We start from the raw sequence: 20,683 nt of genomic DNA, 5'->3' as shown, positions 1-20,683 counted from the left end.
ATTATCCAGATATACTTATTTAAAACATTTTAACTATATTTCCTTTCAGTCTGTTTTCAATGTGTGTGTGTATATATATATATATATATTTTAAGAATACATAACTTTAAAAAATAAGCATAACTAACATGGTTTTGTATCCTTTTTAAAAAACAGATTTATTGAGATATAATTCACATACCATACAATTCACCCATTTAAAAAGCATAATCAGTGGTATTGGTATATTCAGAGTGTGAAGGCATAACCACAATCAATTTTAGAATATGTTCATCACCCCCAAAGAAACCCTGTATCCACTAGTGGTCACTCCCCATTCCTCCCAGCTCCATCTCCACCAGCCCAAGGCAACTAACCACATATCTGTCGCAGTGAATCTGCCTATTCTGGACATTTCATATAAATGGAATCACACAATATGTGTTCCTTTGTGGCTGACTTCTTGCACAAAGCATAATGTTTTCAAGGTCATCCATGCTGTAGCATGTAACAGTACATCATTCCTTTTTACTATGGAATAATATTCTATTATGTGCATATACCACACTTTGTCCATTCTTCAACTGAGGGATATTTGAGTTGTTTTCCACTTCTTGCTATTGTGAATAACACTGCTATGAACAGTTGTGTCCAAGTTTTTGTGTGGACCTAGATTTTCATTCATTTCTCTTGGATATACACATAGGAGTGGAACTGCTGGATCATAGACCTCTATGTTTAACGTTCTGAGGAACCACCAACTGCTTTCCACAGTTGCTGCGTCATTTTACATTCCCACTGTACAAGGGTTCCAGTTTCTCCACATCCTCGTGAATCATTGTTATTATCTGTCTTTTTTATTCTAGCCATCCTAGTGGTTTGGATGTAGCATTGCATTATGGTTTTGATTTGCATTTCCCTGATGGCTAATGACTCTGAATATCTTTTCATACACTTACTGGCCAGTTGTATATCTTCTTTGCAGAAATATCTATCCAGATCCTTTGCCCATTTCTTAATTGGGTTATTTACCTTTTATTATTGAGTTATAGGAGTCCTTTATATATTCTGGGTAAAAAACCCTTAGACATAAGATTTGCAAACTCTGTGGGTTGTCTTTTCACGTTCTTGATAGTACCGTTTGCACACAAAAGTTTGTAATTTTGATGAAGTCCAATTTACCTATTTTTTCTTTGGTTGCATGTACTTTTGGTATCTTATCTAAGAAGTCTTTACACCTAGCCCCAATTCACAGAGATTTACTCCTATATTTTATTTGAAGAGTTTCATAGTTTCAGCTCTTGCCTTAAGGTCCATGATCTACTTTGAGTTAATTTTTGTACACGGTGTGAGGGAGGGGTCTGACCTCATTCTTTTTCATGTGGATGTCCAGTTGCTCCAGCACTATTTGTTGAAAAGACTATTCTTTCCCCCACTGAACTGTCTTGGCACTCTTGTCTGTATCCTTCCTAAAATTTATTTTTAAATTGGATATATGGCTTTATATTTTTTACTTATTGTATGATAAACACTTTGCAATTCCACTTTTAAATGTTTAAAAATCTGACTCTGAGCAGGGAAGGGGGAAGCCTTGGGAAACCATTCTGCCAATTAAGATTTCCTGGTTTCTGTTTGATTCCTATTTGCTTTGTAGAGTTCTTATCTCCTGATAACACCAAACAGGATGTAGTATCTTATGATCCAGTTTGTAGGTAACAAGATAATTAGTGGAACTAGCAATAATGAAGACAGGACTCTCCAAACCTGGGGCAGCCTACATGACCTCTAAGTATTTCTGAAAACCTTGCATTGAAAAGGAGCGTGGCAGTGCCTGATGTGATCTGAACACCAGAGCCTCACACTTGGTGAACAAGCACAGCACTGCCTCACCAATGGTCCTCCCTCCCAGACAGGCTGCTTCAGGGCATGAAGAACTAGTAGCCTCCCTGGCCTCACACCTTTGAGCAAATCCACACGCTGCCCGTGAGGTCTCCCTTCCTGAGGTACCAACACTAGGGGTAATACTATCCCACCTTTAGACATTTCTTAAAAGAGTTTCCTCATTTTCTTAATTGCTGTTTATATCTTCTCCTCAAACCAAGCAGACTACCTCAACAAGATGATCAAGCTCCGGGTCTCCTCAGCCAGCCTCACGGTCTCCCTATTCTAGAGGTTAAGCTGCCTGAGAAGAGAGAAAATGGCGCCAAGATCACAGGGGTTTGGAGACTTCAGAGGCTGGTACAGTCTGTGTTTGTGAGATAAAGCGGAGTCACAAGGGCAAGTCAGGGCTCAGCGATCACTAACCGCTAAACATCTGGAGAACCAGGCCCTTCCTCCAAAACAGCAGTATTTTATAATTCAAATTTTGAGCTCCAAAGTGATTTCAGAATCCCCCGAACTTGTTTTTAATTATTATGGGTAAGAATAACTACCAAAAGTGTTCTAGCGTTGTTTAATACAAATCTAGTCTATATTTACTAATTATCACTGGCTGTTTTTAACATTGGTTTGGCTTCTGAGCACCCGTGGCCCTACTCACCTCCTGACCCAGTTTAGCACTGGGCCATGTGTGAGAAAGGAGGCTGAGTGTGTGGAAGGTGCCGTTAGACCTGGAGCCCTCAGGGTGAGAGATGCTTTGAACATGGCCTGTAAGAAGCAGCAGCAGGGTGGGGCAAAGGCCAGTGCTGTGTCCCAAGCTCCTTGTATAGAAGAGGAGGGGGCATGCTACCCGGGGTAAGCGTCTGGGTGGTGCCGACACTGATGAAGTGACAGTGTAACTTGAAGAGGTGTCAAAGGTTCCTTTGTGTCTCTGAGCCCTTTCAGTTCCTCTTGGACTCATGACAGCAGAGGCAATATGAACCCAAAGAAATAACCTGGCCGTCTTTGGCAGGAAGGATGAGCACTAATGACCATGTCCAAAAGGTCCACATTTGGCAAAATTGTGGGGAAACAGGCATTCTTATTACCAGTGGGAATGAACATTGGTACAACCCTTATGGAGAGGCATCTGGCAATATCTAACAAAACTACGTGTGAGTTTACATTCTGACATTCTCGTAAGATATCACCTTGAAGATATACTCCCCAACAACACAAAAATACACATATACAAGGTTGTTCATTGCAGCATTGTTTGTAGTTGCAAAATATTACAAACCACCCATACTCCCATATAAAAGAATGAATATACTATGGAACATTCACACAATGGAGTCAGTCTTTGCAGTTGTTGAAAAACAAGAGGAAGGGGAGATATCTAAGAACCGATGTGGAATGATTTCTAGAATGTACTGGTAAGCAAAAAAAGCCTGCAAAAGAGTGTCCATGGCATGCCACCCTTTGAGTAAGACAGGAGGGGAAATGAACCCAGAGAGGATGAGCCAGAGACTAATGAGACTGGTTCACTCCTGGGGTGGGGGTGGGGGGATGGCATGGATGAATAGAAGGAATAGGGCAGGGGAGACAGCACTTTTCTGAATATGTCTTTGTACAGTTTTGGTTTTTGGAACCATGTTAATGCTTCACAGGCACAGAAAAGAAAATTAAAGAGGAGGTGGGGGAAGATCCTCATTTGCTCAAATTACAGAATTAAAGAGAAATAAAACTAGTAAAGAACTATCTCCACTGAAAAGGAAAGCATGAAAAGTAATAAAAAGAGTATAGGAATAAATACTGTAGCAGACCTTATTTCTCAAAAATGGTGCAATGATACTTCCCATTCCAGATGCTCTTCTAAGAATTTGCTACTCCCTCAGCAAGAGGTGGAATCTATGCCCCTCTCCTTGAAGCTGGGAGGGCTTTTTGACTACTTTGACTAATGGAGCAGGAAGGAAATGACATTATTTTACTTCTGAGATTAGGTCATAAAAAGCCCACCTGGCTCTTTCTCTAGGGACGCTTGTGCTTGAAACCCAGTCACCACACTGAAGGAAGCCCAGGCCACATGGGGAAGAACCGAGGCCCGCAGCCCCCAGCCCTAGCTGAGCTCCCAGCCACCACCCAGCAACTACTTGCCAGCCATGCAAGTGCCATCTTGGAAGCAGGTCATCCAGCCCCCCCTACCTGACACTGTGTGGAGCAGAGAGAAGGTTTCACTGCTAGGCCCAGTCCAATTACAAATTTGTGAGCAAAATAAATCATTGTTATTGTTTTAAGCCACCCCATTTGGGGCTATTTGTTACACAGCAATAGATAACTAAAACATACACCTATACCTTATTCATGACTGTCTCTACTACCAGACCACTCCTGAGAGCCAGGACGTGGTCCACACATGCTTCAGGCAGGCCAAGTGGACGTGGGAGCCCAGCACTAAAGCTCACACACTTGCTTCAAAAGCCCCTCTTTCAAAGACAGTTATCTGTGTTCACACAATTCTGGCTCTCTGGTTGCCAAGCCCATGCAGGTTAGAACCATTAAATTAGGGGTAGGGGTGGGAGATGAGGATAAGCACTCAAGAAAAGGTAACTAGAAGGACACACACTAACACCAGCCAACTGACAACTGACAGAAAATGCTGCAGAGTCTGTGGTCTGGGATGGTTCAGACGGGGGTGAAAGGCCTGACCTCGGTAGCCCTGCAGGACAACAGGCCTGAATTTCCATGTGTTGTATTGAGTCTTTAAATCACCAGGAAAAGATTAAATCATCCCTGCCTGCTCTGCCTAAGGGGGGCAGGAAGTGCAATGTGGTTTTTAAAGACTTTCATCAGACTTAACTTAGAAGATGAAAAGAAGGTTCTAGTGTTTAAAGGGGTTAAGTGCTAAGTACCTGGAAAAAAGGTTTGTACCAGAGACACCCCCACCCCACCCCAGCAACAGCAGCGCAAGGTTGAGGGGCCAGGCTGTGTGCCAGCAGGACCTCCCAGGCCCTCCTGGGGCTTCCACAGACCCCAGTGATTACACGATACAACAGGCACATGTGACACATACTGAGGAAGCGATGTTCTAAAACTTTTGTTTTTTTAATTTACAGAACTCTTTTTTAAAAAGCAAGCATTTATTTATTAGATCCTTTTCTTACATCACACAATTCTCCTGATTTTCCTGAGTCTAATGAGAATCCAGACAGCTGACAGCCCAGGCAGAAAGGGAATTAGGGGGAGTAGGACTCACTGGTGGTAAACAGGACATTTCCAGAGCAGTTTTCTATTACCCCGCTCTAGCTTAGAGGGAAGTCTACTGCCCACTCTAGCTGGTAACTTAGGTCAGAGGGGGAGGCGGTGGGTCAGAGGCCAGCAAAGGCATATGGTCTTTTTTGGCCCTGACAAAGTAGGCTGGGTGAAGGTTCTGGGGCCTCTTCCACACTGAAGAGGGTCAACAGAATGACTAAAGCCTGAAAGCACAAAGAGGAAGGCACCCAATGCTTCCCGTTAACAGAAATACAGTCACTATAAGAGGTCAAACACTTTAGTAACTGAACATGGAAGAAACAGGCTTCGTGCTCCACGGGCGGGAGGCTGTGCCTCAGAACCTGAGGGGGCGTAGCGGCTGGAGGCCTCAGGTCAAGCACAGTCTGAGAATGACCCGCCAAGACGGCAGTCCTGGCAGCCAAAGGGCCTCGGAGTCTCAGATCAGGTTTTGTGCACTCCATCACTTAGCAACTGTGACATTAAGCTACTTAACTTCTGCGAACTTTGGTTTTTCCATCTATAAAATGGAGAGAATACCACCTGGTTTGCAAGACTGTTCAAGGGATCAGAGTAATTCTATTACAGTGTCTAACAGAGTCTGACATATGGCAGCTTATATTAGTTATCTTCTCACAAATGACCTTGAGTCAATGTCCAGCTTGTTACATTTTGCAAATAATGCATATGGTAAAGCTTCAAAAGTCCTGGACACAGCTGAGGAGTCTGAGAATTTGAGAATACAATGGTTATTGAGGAATTAGACCTCTATTGCTAATGATTCTGTGAATTTCCCTACTGATGGCCCAGTTGCTCAGGTCAAAAGCTAGGGGTAATCTCTGACTCCTTTGGTTCTCCCCATCCCACATGGAATTCATCTGCAAATCCAGCCAGCTCCCCTCCAACAGTATCCCCAAGGCCGCCACTTCTCACCACCTGCTATGACCACCTCAGTCTCAGCCCCATGCTCTGCTGCCACGATCACCTCCCACCGCCCCTTCCTCCTACTGCCCCTTCTCCAGTCGCCATGGAGAGCCACATGACTTTTTAAACTCAAGTCAGATCAACATTAGCCCCTGCTCAAAACCCTCCCAGGGCCTCCCATGATCTGATCGGATGAGGAATTGATCTGACGAGGCCCTGCCTCTGTCCCTTGCTCACTGTCACCCACGCTGACCTCACCACAGCTCCTTGAATACTCCAACCACAGGCCTGCTTCAGGGCCTTTGTACTTTCTGGTCCCCGCACCTGGAATGCTCCTCTCACACAGATCGCCAGGGCTCACTTCCTCACTTTGGTCAGGTCTCTGCCCAAATGTCACGTCCTCAAAGAGGCTGTCCTCGACCACAGTCTAAAACAGCAGTTCTGGTCACTTTCCATCCTCCCTTATCTGTCTTTATTTTAGTGCTTATTGGCACTTGATGTTTGCTGCTTGCTGTCTCCCTGACTAGAGTCCAAGCTCCCTAAGGGCACAGCCCTCATCTGTCTGGTTCAGCACTGTGTCCCCAGTGCCTAGAACAGGGCCTGGTACAAAAGAGGCACTCAAAGGGCTTATGTATGAGGAAATGAACCTAAGAGCAAAAAAGCTACCCCCAGGCAGCCAGCTTTACCTTCTTCCCAGCTGTGGGGCTGCTCTCCGCACTCTGCGCTGGGCTCCTTTGGGGGCTTCGGTTCTCTTGGGGGACACACCTGGCCATGTACACACTGTAGTCCAGAAGCATCTTCTGCCGTACACTGCCCGCTAGCTCCTTCTGCTTCGGCTGGGGCATGATCTCCTCCACGCTGCCTTTGCTGCTGCTGCGGCTGTGGGTCAGGTGCCCCGAGGGACTGTTGTGTCTGCTGTGTGAGGGCAAAACCCCTGGAGCAAAGAAGTGATGGCTGTTAACACAGATGAAGAAAACGAGGGCAAAGGAAATGGAACACAGAGCAAACTCCACTGGGTTCAGTTGAAAAGTAGCTAAAATGCTATAAATGACTATTTAAAAAATACATATTTATAAGGTTATTTCCCACCCTGAAAGACACTTTCCATTGTAATGATAGATAACTTTTTAGAACAGTTTTTATTTTTCTTCAAGACAATTCAGAGGAATGGGAGCCATGATACATATCTGGTAGGTACCTTTTTCTTTTTTTCTGGCGCTCTCTTGGGGTCAGATGAAGGACTGACACACCCCAAGGGGCACACAGAAAGTGGGCAGAAGGCTAACTGGAACTGCCGTAAGCTGTGGAGGGACAAACACCTTTCATTCACCTTTCATTCATTCATTCAACACATTGTTCATCGAGCACTTTCTCTGGGCCAACTCCACATTAAAAAGAATAATAAGACATACATAGTCCCTGCCCCTGAACTCGGGCACCTAGGCAAATAAATCACAATTTTCTGTAATAAGCACTGTAACTGAAGCACGACTACAGGACTTTCAGGGCAGAAAGAACAGGGTGAGTCCCTCTGCCCAAGAGCCGAGAGGTGCTTCCTCCAGCAGTGACTTTCACAGGTAGTGACCTCTGGACTGCCCCTTGAAGAAATAGTTGGCACTTTCCCGGCCTAGGTGGGGGAAGAGCATTCCAGGTAGAGGGAACAGCATATGCAAAAAGCAATGACAGGGCACAGTGTGTCTGGAGGACGGTGAGAGATTCAGTGCTGTTCCAAGCAAAGTACATGGGACAGAGGGATAGGAAATGAGCAGAGGCGCGGGGTAATCGATGCAAATGCAGTGAGTCAGGAGGCCAAGGATTCTGTGCTTCGATGGCGATCTCGGGCGTGGAGGCCATGTTGAAGGCCAGGAGCTTGAGAGCATAGGCTGCCTTCTCACTGGCCTTCTTACTATAACTAGGGTTCTCCTGCTGCTGCTTCTCTCAGAGGAGCCACAGTACATAAACATATTGATATAATCCTTAAGGAACCAGCAAAGGCAAAAAAACATACATCTGCAAATGGTTCCATCACTGGTTAAATGATTCAGTACAAAGCATTGCAGTGAGCAGCCTAGAAGGCAAATAACCCATGAATACGCCTTAGGTGGCAGACAGTCATCAATTCAGGGTGGTCTTCCTCTCTTCCTACCTGGGACTCTCTCTTGATTCTCCCACAGGCCCTTTAAAAATACATAAGCATTTAGCACACATGTCATTACCTGGTTTACTTCCAGAGACACCAGGTGGCTTCTTGGTTTCCGACTTCAGCTTAGATGCCAGAATAAATCTCCTAAACCACTCCTCTTTTTCTCGGCCAGTTCTCCCAAAGAGATAGAGTATCTGATCTCGCTGGCCAGATCGTGTTCCCTCCTGAGGGTGGGGTGGCTTCTTAGGGTCCTCGCCTCCCAACTCCCTCTCAGCTGGTGGCTTTTCTTCAGAAGTCTCTTTATCAGTCTGGGCCTTAGACATAAAGTCATCTTGTCGACCAAGCTCGATACAAATGGGGTACTTTTTATTCCAGATTCGTTTTCGAGCCAAACTTTTAGGCACAAGATAAATCTACAGAGAAAGGGAAAGGATTTATACACTAAATTAAGAATTGGCTACGTTGTGCATTACTACTGTGCAGAGCACAAATGTAAACTTCATAGTATTTTTGACTAAAATGATGAACGTGAATTACCACCTGTCCATAACATGACTATAGAAACTAGAATTTTTAGAAATGACTTATTCTTCAAAATAATTCCAGAAAGTAGATATTCAAGAATTTTGCAAGAGTTACAAATATCTACGATTTTCAGGTAACAGTAGCAGAATAATTATTTAATGGATTATCATCAACTAAGTTTGGATATCAACTGAGTTTAATGACCCTGGGCCAAACCTAAGCTGGGGGGAAAAAAAAGAATTTATCAAATTAGATCTTGATGGGAAGCTCAAGTTCATCAACCACAAGTTAAGAATGAATTTGTCAAAAAACTATTGTAAGTACTTCTGCCATTTTGGAGAAACTCAAAGATCACTCACAAGATTTATAAGAAAAGAGAACCTATAGCTTTTTGGAATAACAAATAATTTACATTTCTCAAAAGCAGAAGTATACTTTTATCAAAATGTGGTTATTTTGCATAATTTTCCATAATTTTCATATTTACAGAGCTTGCATTAGTTATTAGCCTAGCACCACCACACGCGGCTTTTGTTTGACCAAAAAAATTAACTCTCAAAGTCAGAAGAGTGTATGATGCCTTTGCTTCTCAGAGTGTGGTCTGTGGACCAGCAGCATGGATATCACCTAGGAGCTCATAAAAATGCAGACTCTCAGGCCCTACTCATGGTTGCTGAATCAGATTCTGTACTTTCAAAGATGCTCAGGTGATTCATATGCACATTAACGTTTGAGAGGCACTGCTCTAAATTACACTGATACTTTAAACACGCAACCTTTTAAGGGGAAAAAATACAGTAAAGCGTACAAGATTCCAAATGCTTTTCATTCATCTAAGCTTCCAAATTAGTTGAGCTCACCTTGCTGTCGGACAGGTCGTAGATTTTCTGGCTGATGTAGGTCACCTCTGGCTTTGTTTCATTGTAGCTTGCCCTCCTGGATATATTTTTATTGGGCTTTGAAAGCCTTAAGGTCCCACCCTCAAGTCGAACAAAGACTGAATGTGTCAAAGTCGCATGGTAAGTTTCTGGATCATAGTTGTAAATCTCATTCATCCATCCCTGATGGAGAAAAACTTCCTTTAGTAAAATCAGAATAAACAGACATCTGATTAATATACGAAAATGATGACCACTCTGGTATTCAGGGCACTGAAACCAAACTTGACTACGATGCAAGTATTAACTTACTGATGACAAGAGGTTGCTGAGACAAGTCGCTTAGCCTGAAGGATAATTGGTGCTGAGGAGTGATTTGGTATGTTTTTGATAACTAAAAACCTGGATTTACGGGGAGAATGATGATGTCTATTTTCCTAAATAATTAAAGGTTCTTTTCTTTCTTTTCTTTAAAGCTGACAAGCAAATCAGGAAACTCAAAAGTTTAGTTCATGTAAACAGAAGAAGTCTCTCCGCCTGACCTCCTCTGGGGACAAGTAATCCCACCCAGTCTGGCCTTCTTAATTAAGCAGACACAGCCTCTTCTCAGCCCATCTGCAAACAATTTTTGAAATTTCACAGACCATATTAACTCATGTTACCATACTCCTCATTTCTATCTCAGTGAAATCACATAGTAAAGCAGATGATCGAGACTTAGGCATTAAATAAATCACAGATATGATCAATGGTATGTCAAATTCAAAGATATATAGTAACTTAAATGAATAAAGTCGTGTTCCAGGTTCCCCCCCACCCATTAATATAAGTTTAAAAATCAACATATGAGTACAGAGAGCAAACACGTTGCAGGTATGAACAACACACAAAACCCTTACACACAACAAAATTGTGCTAAAGCTAGTCTCATAGCTGTAATCAGTATTCATCATTTAACACTCTGCCAGCCCCACAGTACTTTTTCAGATGATACGGGTGGCCCAGATCTCTTTAAAAGAAGTTCTCTAGGGAATTTTAATTACTATGTTCCCACTCCCTTCATTTTATGTCTTTGAAATGAGCAGAGAAGTGCTGAAGATCACTACAGTAGAGTTGGGATTGTCATTCTTTTCAAGGAATAGCCATTTCCATGGTGCGTATTTGAGTCTCACACTAAAATCTTGAATTGAGAACCTCGGCAAATGAGGGATTCTCAAAATTCTCTTTTATTCATTCATCCAAACATGCAGCGAATCTCTCTATGTGCCAAGTAGTGTGTCAGGAGTTGATACAAAGATTTAAAAAAGAACAGCATTTTCTCCACACCCTCTCCAGCATTTATTGTTTGTAGATTTTTTGATGATGGCCATTCTGACTGGTGTGAGGTGATACCTCATTGTAGTTTTGATTTGCATTTCTCTAATGATTACTGATGTTGAGCATGGAGGTTCCTTAAAAAACTAAAAATAGAACTACCATATGACCCAGCAATCCCACTACTGGGCATATACCCTGAGAAAACCATAATTCAAAAAGAGACACGTACCACAATGTTCACTGCAGCACTATTAACAATAGCCAGGACATGGAAGCAGCCTAAGAGTCCATCGACAGATGAATGGATAAAGATGTGGCACATATATACAATGGAATATTACTCAGCCATAAAAAGAAACGAAATTGAGTTATTTGTAGTGAGGTGGATGGGCCTAGAGTCTGTCATACAGAGTGAAGTAAGTCAGAAAGAGAAAAACAAATACCGTATGCTAACACATATATATGGAATCTAAAAAAAAAAAAGGTTCTGATGAACCTAGGGGCAGGACAGGAATAAAGACGCAGACGTAGAGGATGGACTTGAGGACACTGGGAGGGGGAAGGGTAAGCTGGGACGAAGTGAGAGAGTAGCATTGACATATAATACACTACCAAATGTAAAATAGATAGCTAGTGGGAAGCAGCTGCATAGAAAAGGGAGATCAGCTCGGTGCTCTGCGACCACCTAGAGGGGTAGGATAGGGAGGGTGGGAGGAAGACGCAAGAGGGAGGGGATATGTATACATATAGCTGATGCACTTTGTTATGTAGCAGAAACTAACACAACATTGTAAAGCAATTATACTCCAATAAAGATGTTTAAAAACAACAACAACAACAACATTCTTGACCCAAGGGTACTCCCAAAACAGTAAAGAACTGGTCTTCATTTCACCATCCTATGACCCCACTAGAGTAAATTAAAAAAAAAGTCCTCACAAAGAATATCCTGAGAGTGTTATTGGAAATAAAAATGGACAAACATACTTCTTTATCACTGGGGGTATGTGTGGGTGTGTGAAATTTATGAGCCAATGATATGGATTTATACACCTCAGTAGATCTTTTGCATGAGCTAGGAATATCTCGCCCTCCTCCCAATGAGTCATTGCATCTATTAAAAAATGTTGGATGAGTAAGCAGTGGCCATGGGAAGAGAGTGTAATCTAGGTGTTTGTAAAGAAACAGCAATGATCAAAGCAATGAAGCAAAAAAGGGGACAAGCGATACAGAGCACAGTGAGGCCTGCAGTGGACTGAACTGTCGGAGCATCAGTTTGGGTGGGCTTCTTTTGCTAAGTATAGAACTAAGCACGATTTTTGGTTCACAGTTTTTTGCCTTTTTCTTTAGTCTGTTATTGTGGTGAAGTACATTCACTGAGTTTTGAATGTTGAACAGTTCGCATTCTTGGGAAGATTATGCATGGGTCATGATGTGCTGAAGCTGGACTATACCAGCTCATAAGAGCTGATTCTACACATCTTTTCCCAACTCCACATTCAGTGACCTTGTGTTAGTAACTTGCAACTGGCGATGGTGGGAGATTTACACCATGGAAATCAGTACAAAGAGGGCTCCCCCCACCAACCGGAGAGCCAGTTTACCAGCACAACACTATTATTATCCTTTTTATACATTGCTGAATTTGGTTTGCTAGTGCTTTGTGCATTTGTCCAAGTGCATGAGGGAAGTTGGTCTATAGTCTTTTTGCAATATCTTTTGGTATTATCTAGCCTCATAAAATGAGTTGGGAAGCGTTCCTTCTATTTTCTGGAGGAGTTTGTGTAGAATTAATATTTCTTCCTTAAAGGTTTGGTAAATTTGCCATCGAAGCCATGTGGGTCTGGAGTTTTCTTTGTAGAAAGGTTTTAGACTATGAATTCAATTTCTTTAGTTACTATTGGACTATTCAGGTTATCTATTTCTTCTTGAGTGGGCTTTTGATAGTTTATCTTATAAGGAAATTTGTCTGTTTCATCTAAGTTATCCAGCTTCTGGGTATAATGTTGTTTGTAATATTTCCCTATTATTCTTTGAATGTCTGTAGAGTCTGTAGTGATGTCCTCTCTCTCAGTCCTGATATTGGTAACGTTTCTTTTTTTCTAATATAATCATTTATTGCTATTAATTTCTCTCTAAGCACTGCACCAGCTGCAATTTTTGATTTGCTGTATTTTCAATTTCATTCAGTTGAAAATATTTTCTACTTTCCCTTGTGACTATCTTTGGACCCATGGCTAATCAGAAGTGTGTTTAATTTCCAAATATTTGCGAATTTTCCAGACATCTTTGGTTATTGTTTCCTAGTTTACTTCCATTATAGTCAGAGAACTTGCTTTGTATAATTTCAGTTCTTTTCAACTTGTTAAGGTTTGTTTTATGGCCCAGAATATCGTCTATCTGGGGAATGTTCCACGTACACTAAAAAAAATATGCATTCTGCTGTTGTTGGGTAGAGCTTTCTATAAATGTATTTATTTGTCTTTTTAAACACAAACATTTTTCGCTAAAGATCTCCTGACATATAATCCACAGTTCTCTTTTTATCCAATTTTGTTGCAGATAATACTTTCCTACACATAACAGGTTTACTAGGCTTAAAGTTCTGAAGGCAACTAGATTAATAGAGAACTTGAAGCAGATCTGATTTTTCTGGGCTGCTTCAGAGCCATGCGCAAGGCCAGGTTGAGTTTACATGCAGTGCTACTAAAACCAAGAAGAATCCATGGAGGGAGGGAAGGAGGGACTGGTGCTTAAGAAGTTCTAACGGTCAAGGAACAACTATGAAATTAAAATAGCAACTTTCTATCAGTGTCCTTTATAAGCCATTTGGCCATATGGTCCCCACCTGGGATTGCTCTTTTGAGTCATTTCACTCTGAATGTATACCTCCTGGCTAAAGTAGAGGCTACTTGAGGATACAGAATATGTGTGATACATTTGTGGGTCCATCACAACATTAGCTGAGATGCTCAACCTTTATTTAATGACTTTTGAATTATGATAATTATAATTTTATATGACAAACATTTCTGCAATAATATCTCCATATAAAATATTTTTCATTAGTTCCCAGCTATGTGAGATTATAGTAGACATATAAAAAAGGCAATAGAACTAACATGGTTCTGGAATTTTGGACAAAATTCCCAGCATTACAGTTATCTCCAGTCACCACCAGACTAGAAAGGCTGAAGGGAAAAAAAGATAAGCATTATACTATGAAGTTACTCTTAAATAATAAGACAGCCTCTGAGAAACAGAGTAATTTTTAGAGAATTTCCATTTTTCGAAACTCCTGAGACTGGACAGATTAATTATTTGATTTATGAATAAGAGAAATTTAGGAATAAAATATTGTTTCTCTCCAATTGCTTTCATTTTTTCTTTCCTAAGTCAGAAAATGCAGAATTATTCAGGGAAGCACTCACTATCCAGTGGAAATACAACATGAGCCATAAATGTGCATCATGAAAATATGTAATTTTAAATTGTCTAGTAGCCACACTAAAAAAGAAAAAAGCAGGTGAAATTAATTTTAACAATGTATTTTATTTAACCCAATATATCCAAATTATCATTTCAACATGTAATAAATATTAAAAATTATTAATAAGATTTTATATTCTTTGTTTTGTACTGTCTTCAAAATCCAGTATGTATTTTACACTTAGAGCACATCTCAGTTCAAACTAGCTATACTTCACTGTTCAATGGCCAAATGTAGCTGGTGTCTACTCTACTAGACAGCCCACGCCCAATTCTTGGGTTCCAGCTTTTCAGACCTAGACACTGGGCTCAACCAGAACAGTCAAAACCCTCCTCTTTCCTCTTACTGACACTTCCATACATGCAGGTTTATGCAGTGTTAGTAGGTGCTTTACCTAATTAAATGAGAAGATAATCTAAACCTGTCTCCAGGTGAAACATTCTATTTTAGAAATTCAAAACCCCTTTAAAAAGCTAACATCAAACATTAAAAACTCAGGAATAAGAACAAAAGTAATCTAGGTAAAAGGCTAAAGTTTTTAAAACTTATAGTTCTCTAAGACCATTAAAAGACACTCAACTTGTGAACAAACTTACATAACACTTTTAGCTTATTGCTCTGGTTTTTAGTAGAAAAGAGACAAGACACAGGCACGCGTGTTGGGACACAAGCCCTACATCAGTTCGTCCGTTTACAGGCTCGCTCAGGTCAACAGCCATCACTCCGCACTAGTCTAACAAACAGCTGCTCAGTTTTTGTTCCTCATCAAATTCTTACATCTGGTTAACAAGAGCAACTGTTTCCAAGTGCTTCAGGGACTGGTTTTGAGCCACAAAGCCAGGCTCTTGACCCAGCAGCCTGAGCTACCACCTGAGCCCTCTACGGAGTTCTCAGTGGGCCACAGCCTGTGTCCGCCTGCGTGGCCACAGTTCCGAGATGAGATGGGGCTGTCCTTTGCTGACGGCTCTGACAAGGACAGGTCACCCTCCACCATGGGCCAAGCTGCAAGAACACTGGAACAGCCTGATTCCCAGGAATACAAAGGAGAGTTTCAAGTCCTCCACAGCTCAAAACCACAGGACCCTGCCTGCCCCACTAGAGGAGACAGTGGTGAGAGGCAGGGGTAGGCCTAGGAAGAGAATCCAGGAGCTGCTTTTCCTTGGGAGAGCCTGAGGGGCGGCAAACTCCCTTCTTCCAGTTGGGATTGGAGCTGGCTTGACCCTCCTCCTCCCAACCCCCATCCTTTCACAATCACCTGTGGCAGAGCTCCAAACACAAAGGCACCTGTGGGTTCTCCTTCCCTTTTATCTTCACATTTCCTCCTTCCTGCGGTACCATTTTCTTCGTGTTAAAAATCTATCAGAGGCTAAAGTCCACAGCTGCCAAAACCAAGTAAATACAACTCACAAATCAGGATTTGAACTTCACATCTATTGTGAACAATCATTTGTTAGCTTCAGTGAGTCTGGATCCTTGATCTTACTTGATTACATGAAAGGCTGCTGGTCCAAACACAGGTACTGAAACCAACCCACATCCATTAGCAGAACTGCAAAGAGTCTGACACAATTGGGTTCCAATCCTGGCTTGACCACTCACCGCCTAGTTGGATGATGCTTAGCCTCAGACCCTTGGTTTTCTCACCTGTAAAAGCGACCTGCACACCTTACTTCCCAGCTTCATGCCTCCCTGGTCCCCACCTCCCACTCTGCTCAAGCCATAATGACTTTCTCCACACTAACAGTACTTTATTGAGGTACAGTCTGCATATAGAAAAGGAACAAATCTTATGCATATGATTTTTAAGATACTGACACTAATATTCATTATAATAGCTGGCATTTAAGCTCACATTATGATCCTGGCCCTCACATGCACTATCTCCTTCACTTCTGCCAATTCCTTAAGGATTTGCAGGTGAGGAAAGCGGTGAGCGAGGTTAAGAGATTTGCTTAGACAAGGGTTAAAAAAAAAAAAAAAAAGTGGCCTGTGGAGCGGCAAATCTGGGACTTAAACCAAGTCTGCCTGACTACGAGGTCCAGTCTCCTACCCCACTTCCACAGCACAGCCCCACCTTTAGTCTGACTAACTCCTGGTCATCCCTCAGGTCACGGCAAAGATGACGCTTCTCCTAGGAAGCTTCCCTGATTACCTAGGCTCAGTTCTCTGTTACCTTCCTCCTATCATTGTATTCATTAACTGCCTGGTTTACTTAACTACAAACTCCACAAGACAATCACAGTTGTAACAAATGTTTGTCAACTGAATACATAAATGTAGCCTAATTCAGAGGGTGGTTGTGAGGATTAAATAAAATCTGTAAAGCACAAGTATGTAGGACAGACTGGTGTGCTCATCACAGCCTGTAGGTATAGTTGTGGCTGCACAGGTGGAGAGAAGCAAAGGAATGAGCTGAGATCCTACTAAGCGCAGGGAGCTGTACGGCTTATTTGAAATAGAAGACTTGGTCCCTGTTTCCGAAGAGAAAAACCAAATTATTATTGCACCAAAGAGCACAGAACAGGGACTGCCCTGGTGGTGCAGTGGTTAAGAATCTGCCTGCCAACGCAGGGGACACGGGTTCGAGCCCTGGTCCTGGAAGATCCCACATGCTGCGGAGCAACTAAGCCCACGTGCCACAACTACTGAGTCTGCGCTTTAGAGCCCCCAAGCCACAACTACTGAGCCTGCATGCTACAACTACTGAGCCCACGCACCACAACTACTGAAGCCCGCACGCCTAGAGCCTGTGCTCTGCAACAAAGAGAAGCCACAGCAATGAGAAGCCCGCGCACCGCAATGAAGAGTAGCCCCCGCTCGCCGCAACTAGAGAAAGCCCCAACGCAGCCAAAAATAAATAAAAATTAAAAAAAAAAAAAAAAGCACAGAACAAGAAAAGAAGTAACCTCAGAAAGACAATGAAGAGTAAAAATTGTTAAAGCTTTTCAGGACAGAAACTGAATTAGCCACTTCTTATCTACAGAGGAGAGGGCAGTGTTGTGACTAGAGCCCAGGTGTCCTGACTCCCACGTAGGGTTCTTTCTGGAACATTACAAGCTTTGATAGGAAACCCGGAGAGAATCACAAGAGCTGCTACTTAACCCACATTGTCAGGCATCCAGGATGCAGACTGGCCACTGGGAGACTCAGGCCAACAGGTGGCCAGGCACGACTGCTCTCCGAGTTCCCTGTTCTGCCCCCTAATGCACCCCTACTGACCCAAATCCAGGTTGCCCGTGCAGGAAGCAATTACCCAGTGCAAACCCTGACTGCTTTTTTTTTTGTGGCCGCGCCATGCAGCATGTGGGATCTTAGTCCCCCGACCAGGGATACAACCTGCAGCCCCTGCAGTGGAAGCGCGGCGTCTTAACCACTGGACCCCCAGGGAAGTCCCCTGACTGCCTCTGGTACTACCAATCAGCTAAATTTTACCTGGGGCTTGACCTACTCCCTGGGTTAAGCTGCACATGGAATTTCCACACCTAAGCAGCCAAATATCCAATCTTATGAGCAGTGCAGCAACTCCAAGGCCTTCATCGTGTTCCCCAAATAGTGACCAACTGTCCACTGCGCAGCTGTTCTGAAAGTCTTCACCCTGAATTCCTTACCAAGTAAGATCTTTCTCCAACTTTGCTTTGTTATGTGGGTGGGTCTAAAGAGGTACAGATACAGTTAGCAACTCATTCCATTTCAACAACTCAACTAAAGAACTCAGAGATGCTCTCAACCCACACTAGAGCATCTCAGACAAGCCCTGTTTCTTTCTGACGCTGGAACTGTCAAAACAGAGACAGTGCCCGCCTCTGGGGGACAGTGACCTCAGTCAGCTGGGCTGCAGCTGTCTGGCCCACAGACTGGCCCTGTGATCCCAGCTGTAAAAGGTCAGGGGTTTCTCTTCAATTCTCTGCTGGATTTAGAAGCCATGTTTGGTTGAAAGTACAAACCACAATCTATAAAGGGACTCGTTTAATACTTGGAAAGATTAAAAGCTACAATTAACCTTTTGCAAAATAATAAAGTCTGGAAGAACTATTACTGTGCTCACTTTCAGTTACAGTGCCAATCAGGAGGTCAAGGCCAATGCTCTCTTCGTCAGCTTGATGCTGAGCTGACCAGAGAAACGCGCCAGCCCTCTGGCCTGAGGACGCAATGGGGATTTCTCTATCTTCAGTGCGTGGGGTGCCTGGGCTGACACCCTCCTGTCACGTGGCTGTGCTGGCCTCAAGGCCCCTGCCACTCAGATCCCCTGCATCATTCCTTCATCTAGTCTATCAGGGAAGGAGCAAATCCTAAACGTAAGAACAGAGCCAGGACCCAAGGTCCCTTGCTGCTGAAAAACATCTCTGAAAAATCACACAAAAATGTGATTATTTTTCTTTTGTCCCCCAAACTAAAACATAAGCAGGGCTTTCTCTTTGCCAGGCTCAAACCCTTTTTGATGTGTTAATGGTTTAGAACCGGAGTCATCAGTCAAAACATAATATCAGAGATCATGGACTTAGAGAATATGGCAGGAACAGTCTACTAAACTTTACAGAACTTTAGGTGCTAATTTGATTTTACCCATGAAAGACAGACAGACCTACAGACAGAACTCACACTATGAATGACAGCCTCAAGCAAAGAGTCAACATTCAAAATAAATGCTGCTTGAAGACAGTATCTTAAAAAAAAAAAAGTCCATTAAAGGAGGGAAGCGCCAGCATCAATACTATCCACATCCTCCAACTGCCTGCTTCAAGGTCAACCCTTCACAGTAGTGTCACCAGACACACTGGAGTCAGGGCTTAAGCCATAGTCTCTGCCTGGGAAAATGGCCTTTATCCTAGTTTTTCCTATCCTTCAGGACAGCACCTTGTAAATTCAGGTATGTGCCTTGGCAGACAGTGGTAGAGGTAGGAGATAACAAGCATGTAATTAGAAAAATCATCATCATATCAGATGAACCAATAAAATAATCGAGGTCTGAGTTATGTGAATACACGATAAACATTAAATCACATTAACAAGTGTTGAAATTATAAAATAGATTAGCAAGCAAATAAATTAGTAGATCAGCTTTAGATCACATATCCTGTCAGTTAAATTTTTTTGAGTACTCAAAAAAATTCTACTCAGAATGTAGACATTTACTTATAAATTATATACATGTTCTAATATAATACAGCTTTTATAAAAATTAAAAAGTAGAAATAAAGAGCAAAAAATGAAATAATTAGCCTTTTCACTAACTTTTAGTTATGGCTTTCTGACAGCTTTGTACTATCTTCAGCTGACACATCAAGGCTCAATATATATACTTAGGGCGAGGCTCGCTGTTAATGATAATGGATGTAAAACCATATTTCAAATAGTCTTCTTGATAATTTCCAAGGATTTTGACCAAAGGTCAACATATGGTCATCTGTATGTTAAATATTAGCAAGGCTTATTTACGTTCTTATAAAAAGAGTAAAAATATATACAAAAAGAAACTTTAATATTTTCTTCTTGGATCGTGCCTTCAGCAACCCATTTTGGAGACCACTGAAAGGAGAAACAGAATGAATCAGAGAGTTCACAAGAGCCGCTGGGGCATCAACACGACAACATGCTCATGTCCTGGGGCCATCTTGCTTACAATCTCCTTGTCTTTGGGGGGATGGCAAACTAAAGGCTAATTATTGCACAATAAGAAAATCTTCGATGGATTTTGTATCCTCTTTATACGTTACATATAAAATTTAGAAGTGAAAAGGTATATAGCATTGGTATTTTTTCATGATCAATACCTTACTTTTCAAAAAAAACATGATTTGAGAAATCTCAGACCCACAATGCTCACAGCCTCTCTCTTCACTCCATAGATGACACCTGGAACAAAACCAGAAAGGATGGTCCTCCAATAGCTAGCTGGAATTCAGGGTGCATTTTCTCAAGGAAATGATGCTACAAACTGTAGTTACCTATAGGTGGACCAGAATTACGGTTCAGCCATGCCATGAGTTAATAGGTTAAGAGGAAAACTGGCAAAATGTTGATAATTGTTGAAGCTGGGTATTGGATACATGGGGATTCATTATACTTTTCTCTCTACTTTTGTGTATACTTGAAATCTCCTACAATAAAACATTAAAAAATAAAAGATGAAAAAAACCATGCTGGGGCCGCCTGACATCCTTACCATTGTTCCTGTGTTAATTCAGGAAGCATTTTCCCCACAGTTGCTTCTCCGACCAACTCAAAACACGGGGTACCTGCTTGCAAGTGAGAGTGTCTGCCCTGAAACACCTCACCCGACAAACTCCCCTAAGCAACAAG

General features: G+C 42.3%; 1 protein-coding gene across 2 annotated transcripts in view; it reads right to left on the bottom strand.

Annotated features, from left to right (window-relative positions):
* The window catches only part of TEX2 (testis expressed 2), a 108,827-nt gene that overhangs the window by 32,951 nt on the left and 55,193 nt on the right, over positions 1-20,683 (bottom strand). For both annotated transcript variants that reach the window (XM_059907097.1, XM_059907098.1), the window contains exons 3-5: positions 9,559-9,759; positions 8,247-8,586; positions 6,717-6,964 (exon numbers count right to left, since the gene is read on the bottom strand). In XM_059907097.1, coding sequence (XP_059763080.1) covers positions 6,717-6,964; positions 8,247-8,586; positions 9,559-9,759 — 789 coding nt within the window. The remainder of the gene's footprint in view (positions 1-6,716; positions 6,965-8,246; positions 8,587-9,558; positions 9,760-20,683) is intronic.

The sequence above is a fragment of the Balaenoptera ricei genome, chromosome 20 (assembly GCF_028023285.1).
Source record: "Balaenoptera ricei isolate mBalRic1 chromosome 20, mBalRic1.hap2, whole genome shotgun sequence".
Classification (NCBI taxonomy): domain Eukaryota; kingdom Metazoa; phylum Chordata; class Mammalia; order Artiodactyla; family Balaenopteridae; genus Balaenoptera; species Balaenoptera ricei.
This window is presented reverse-complemented; position numbering and strand designations above follow the sequence as displayed.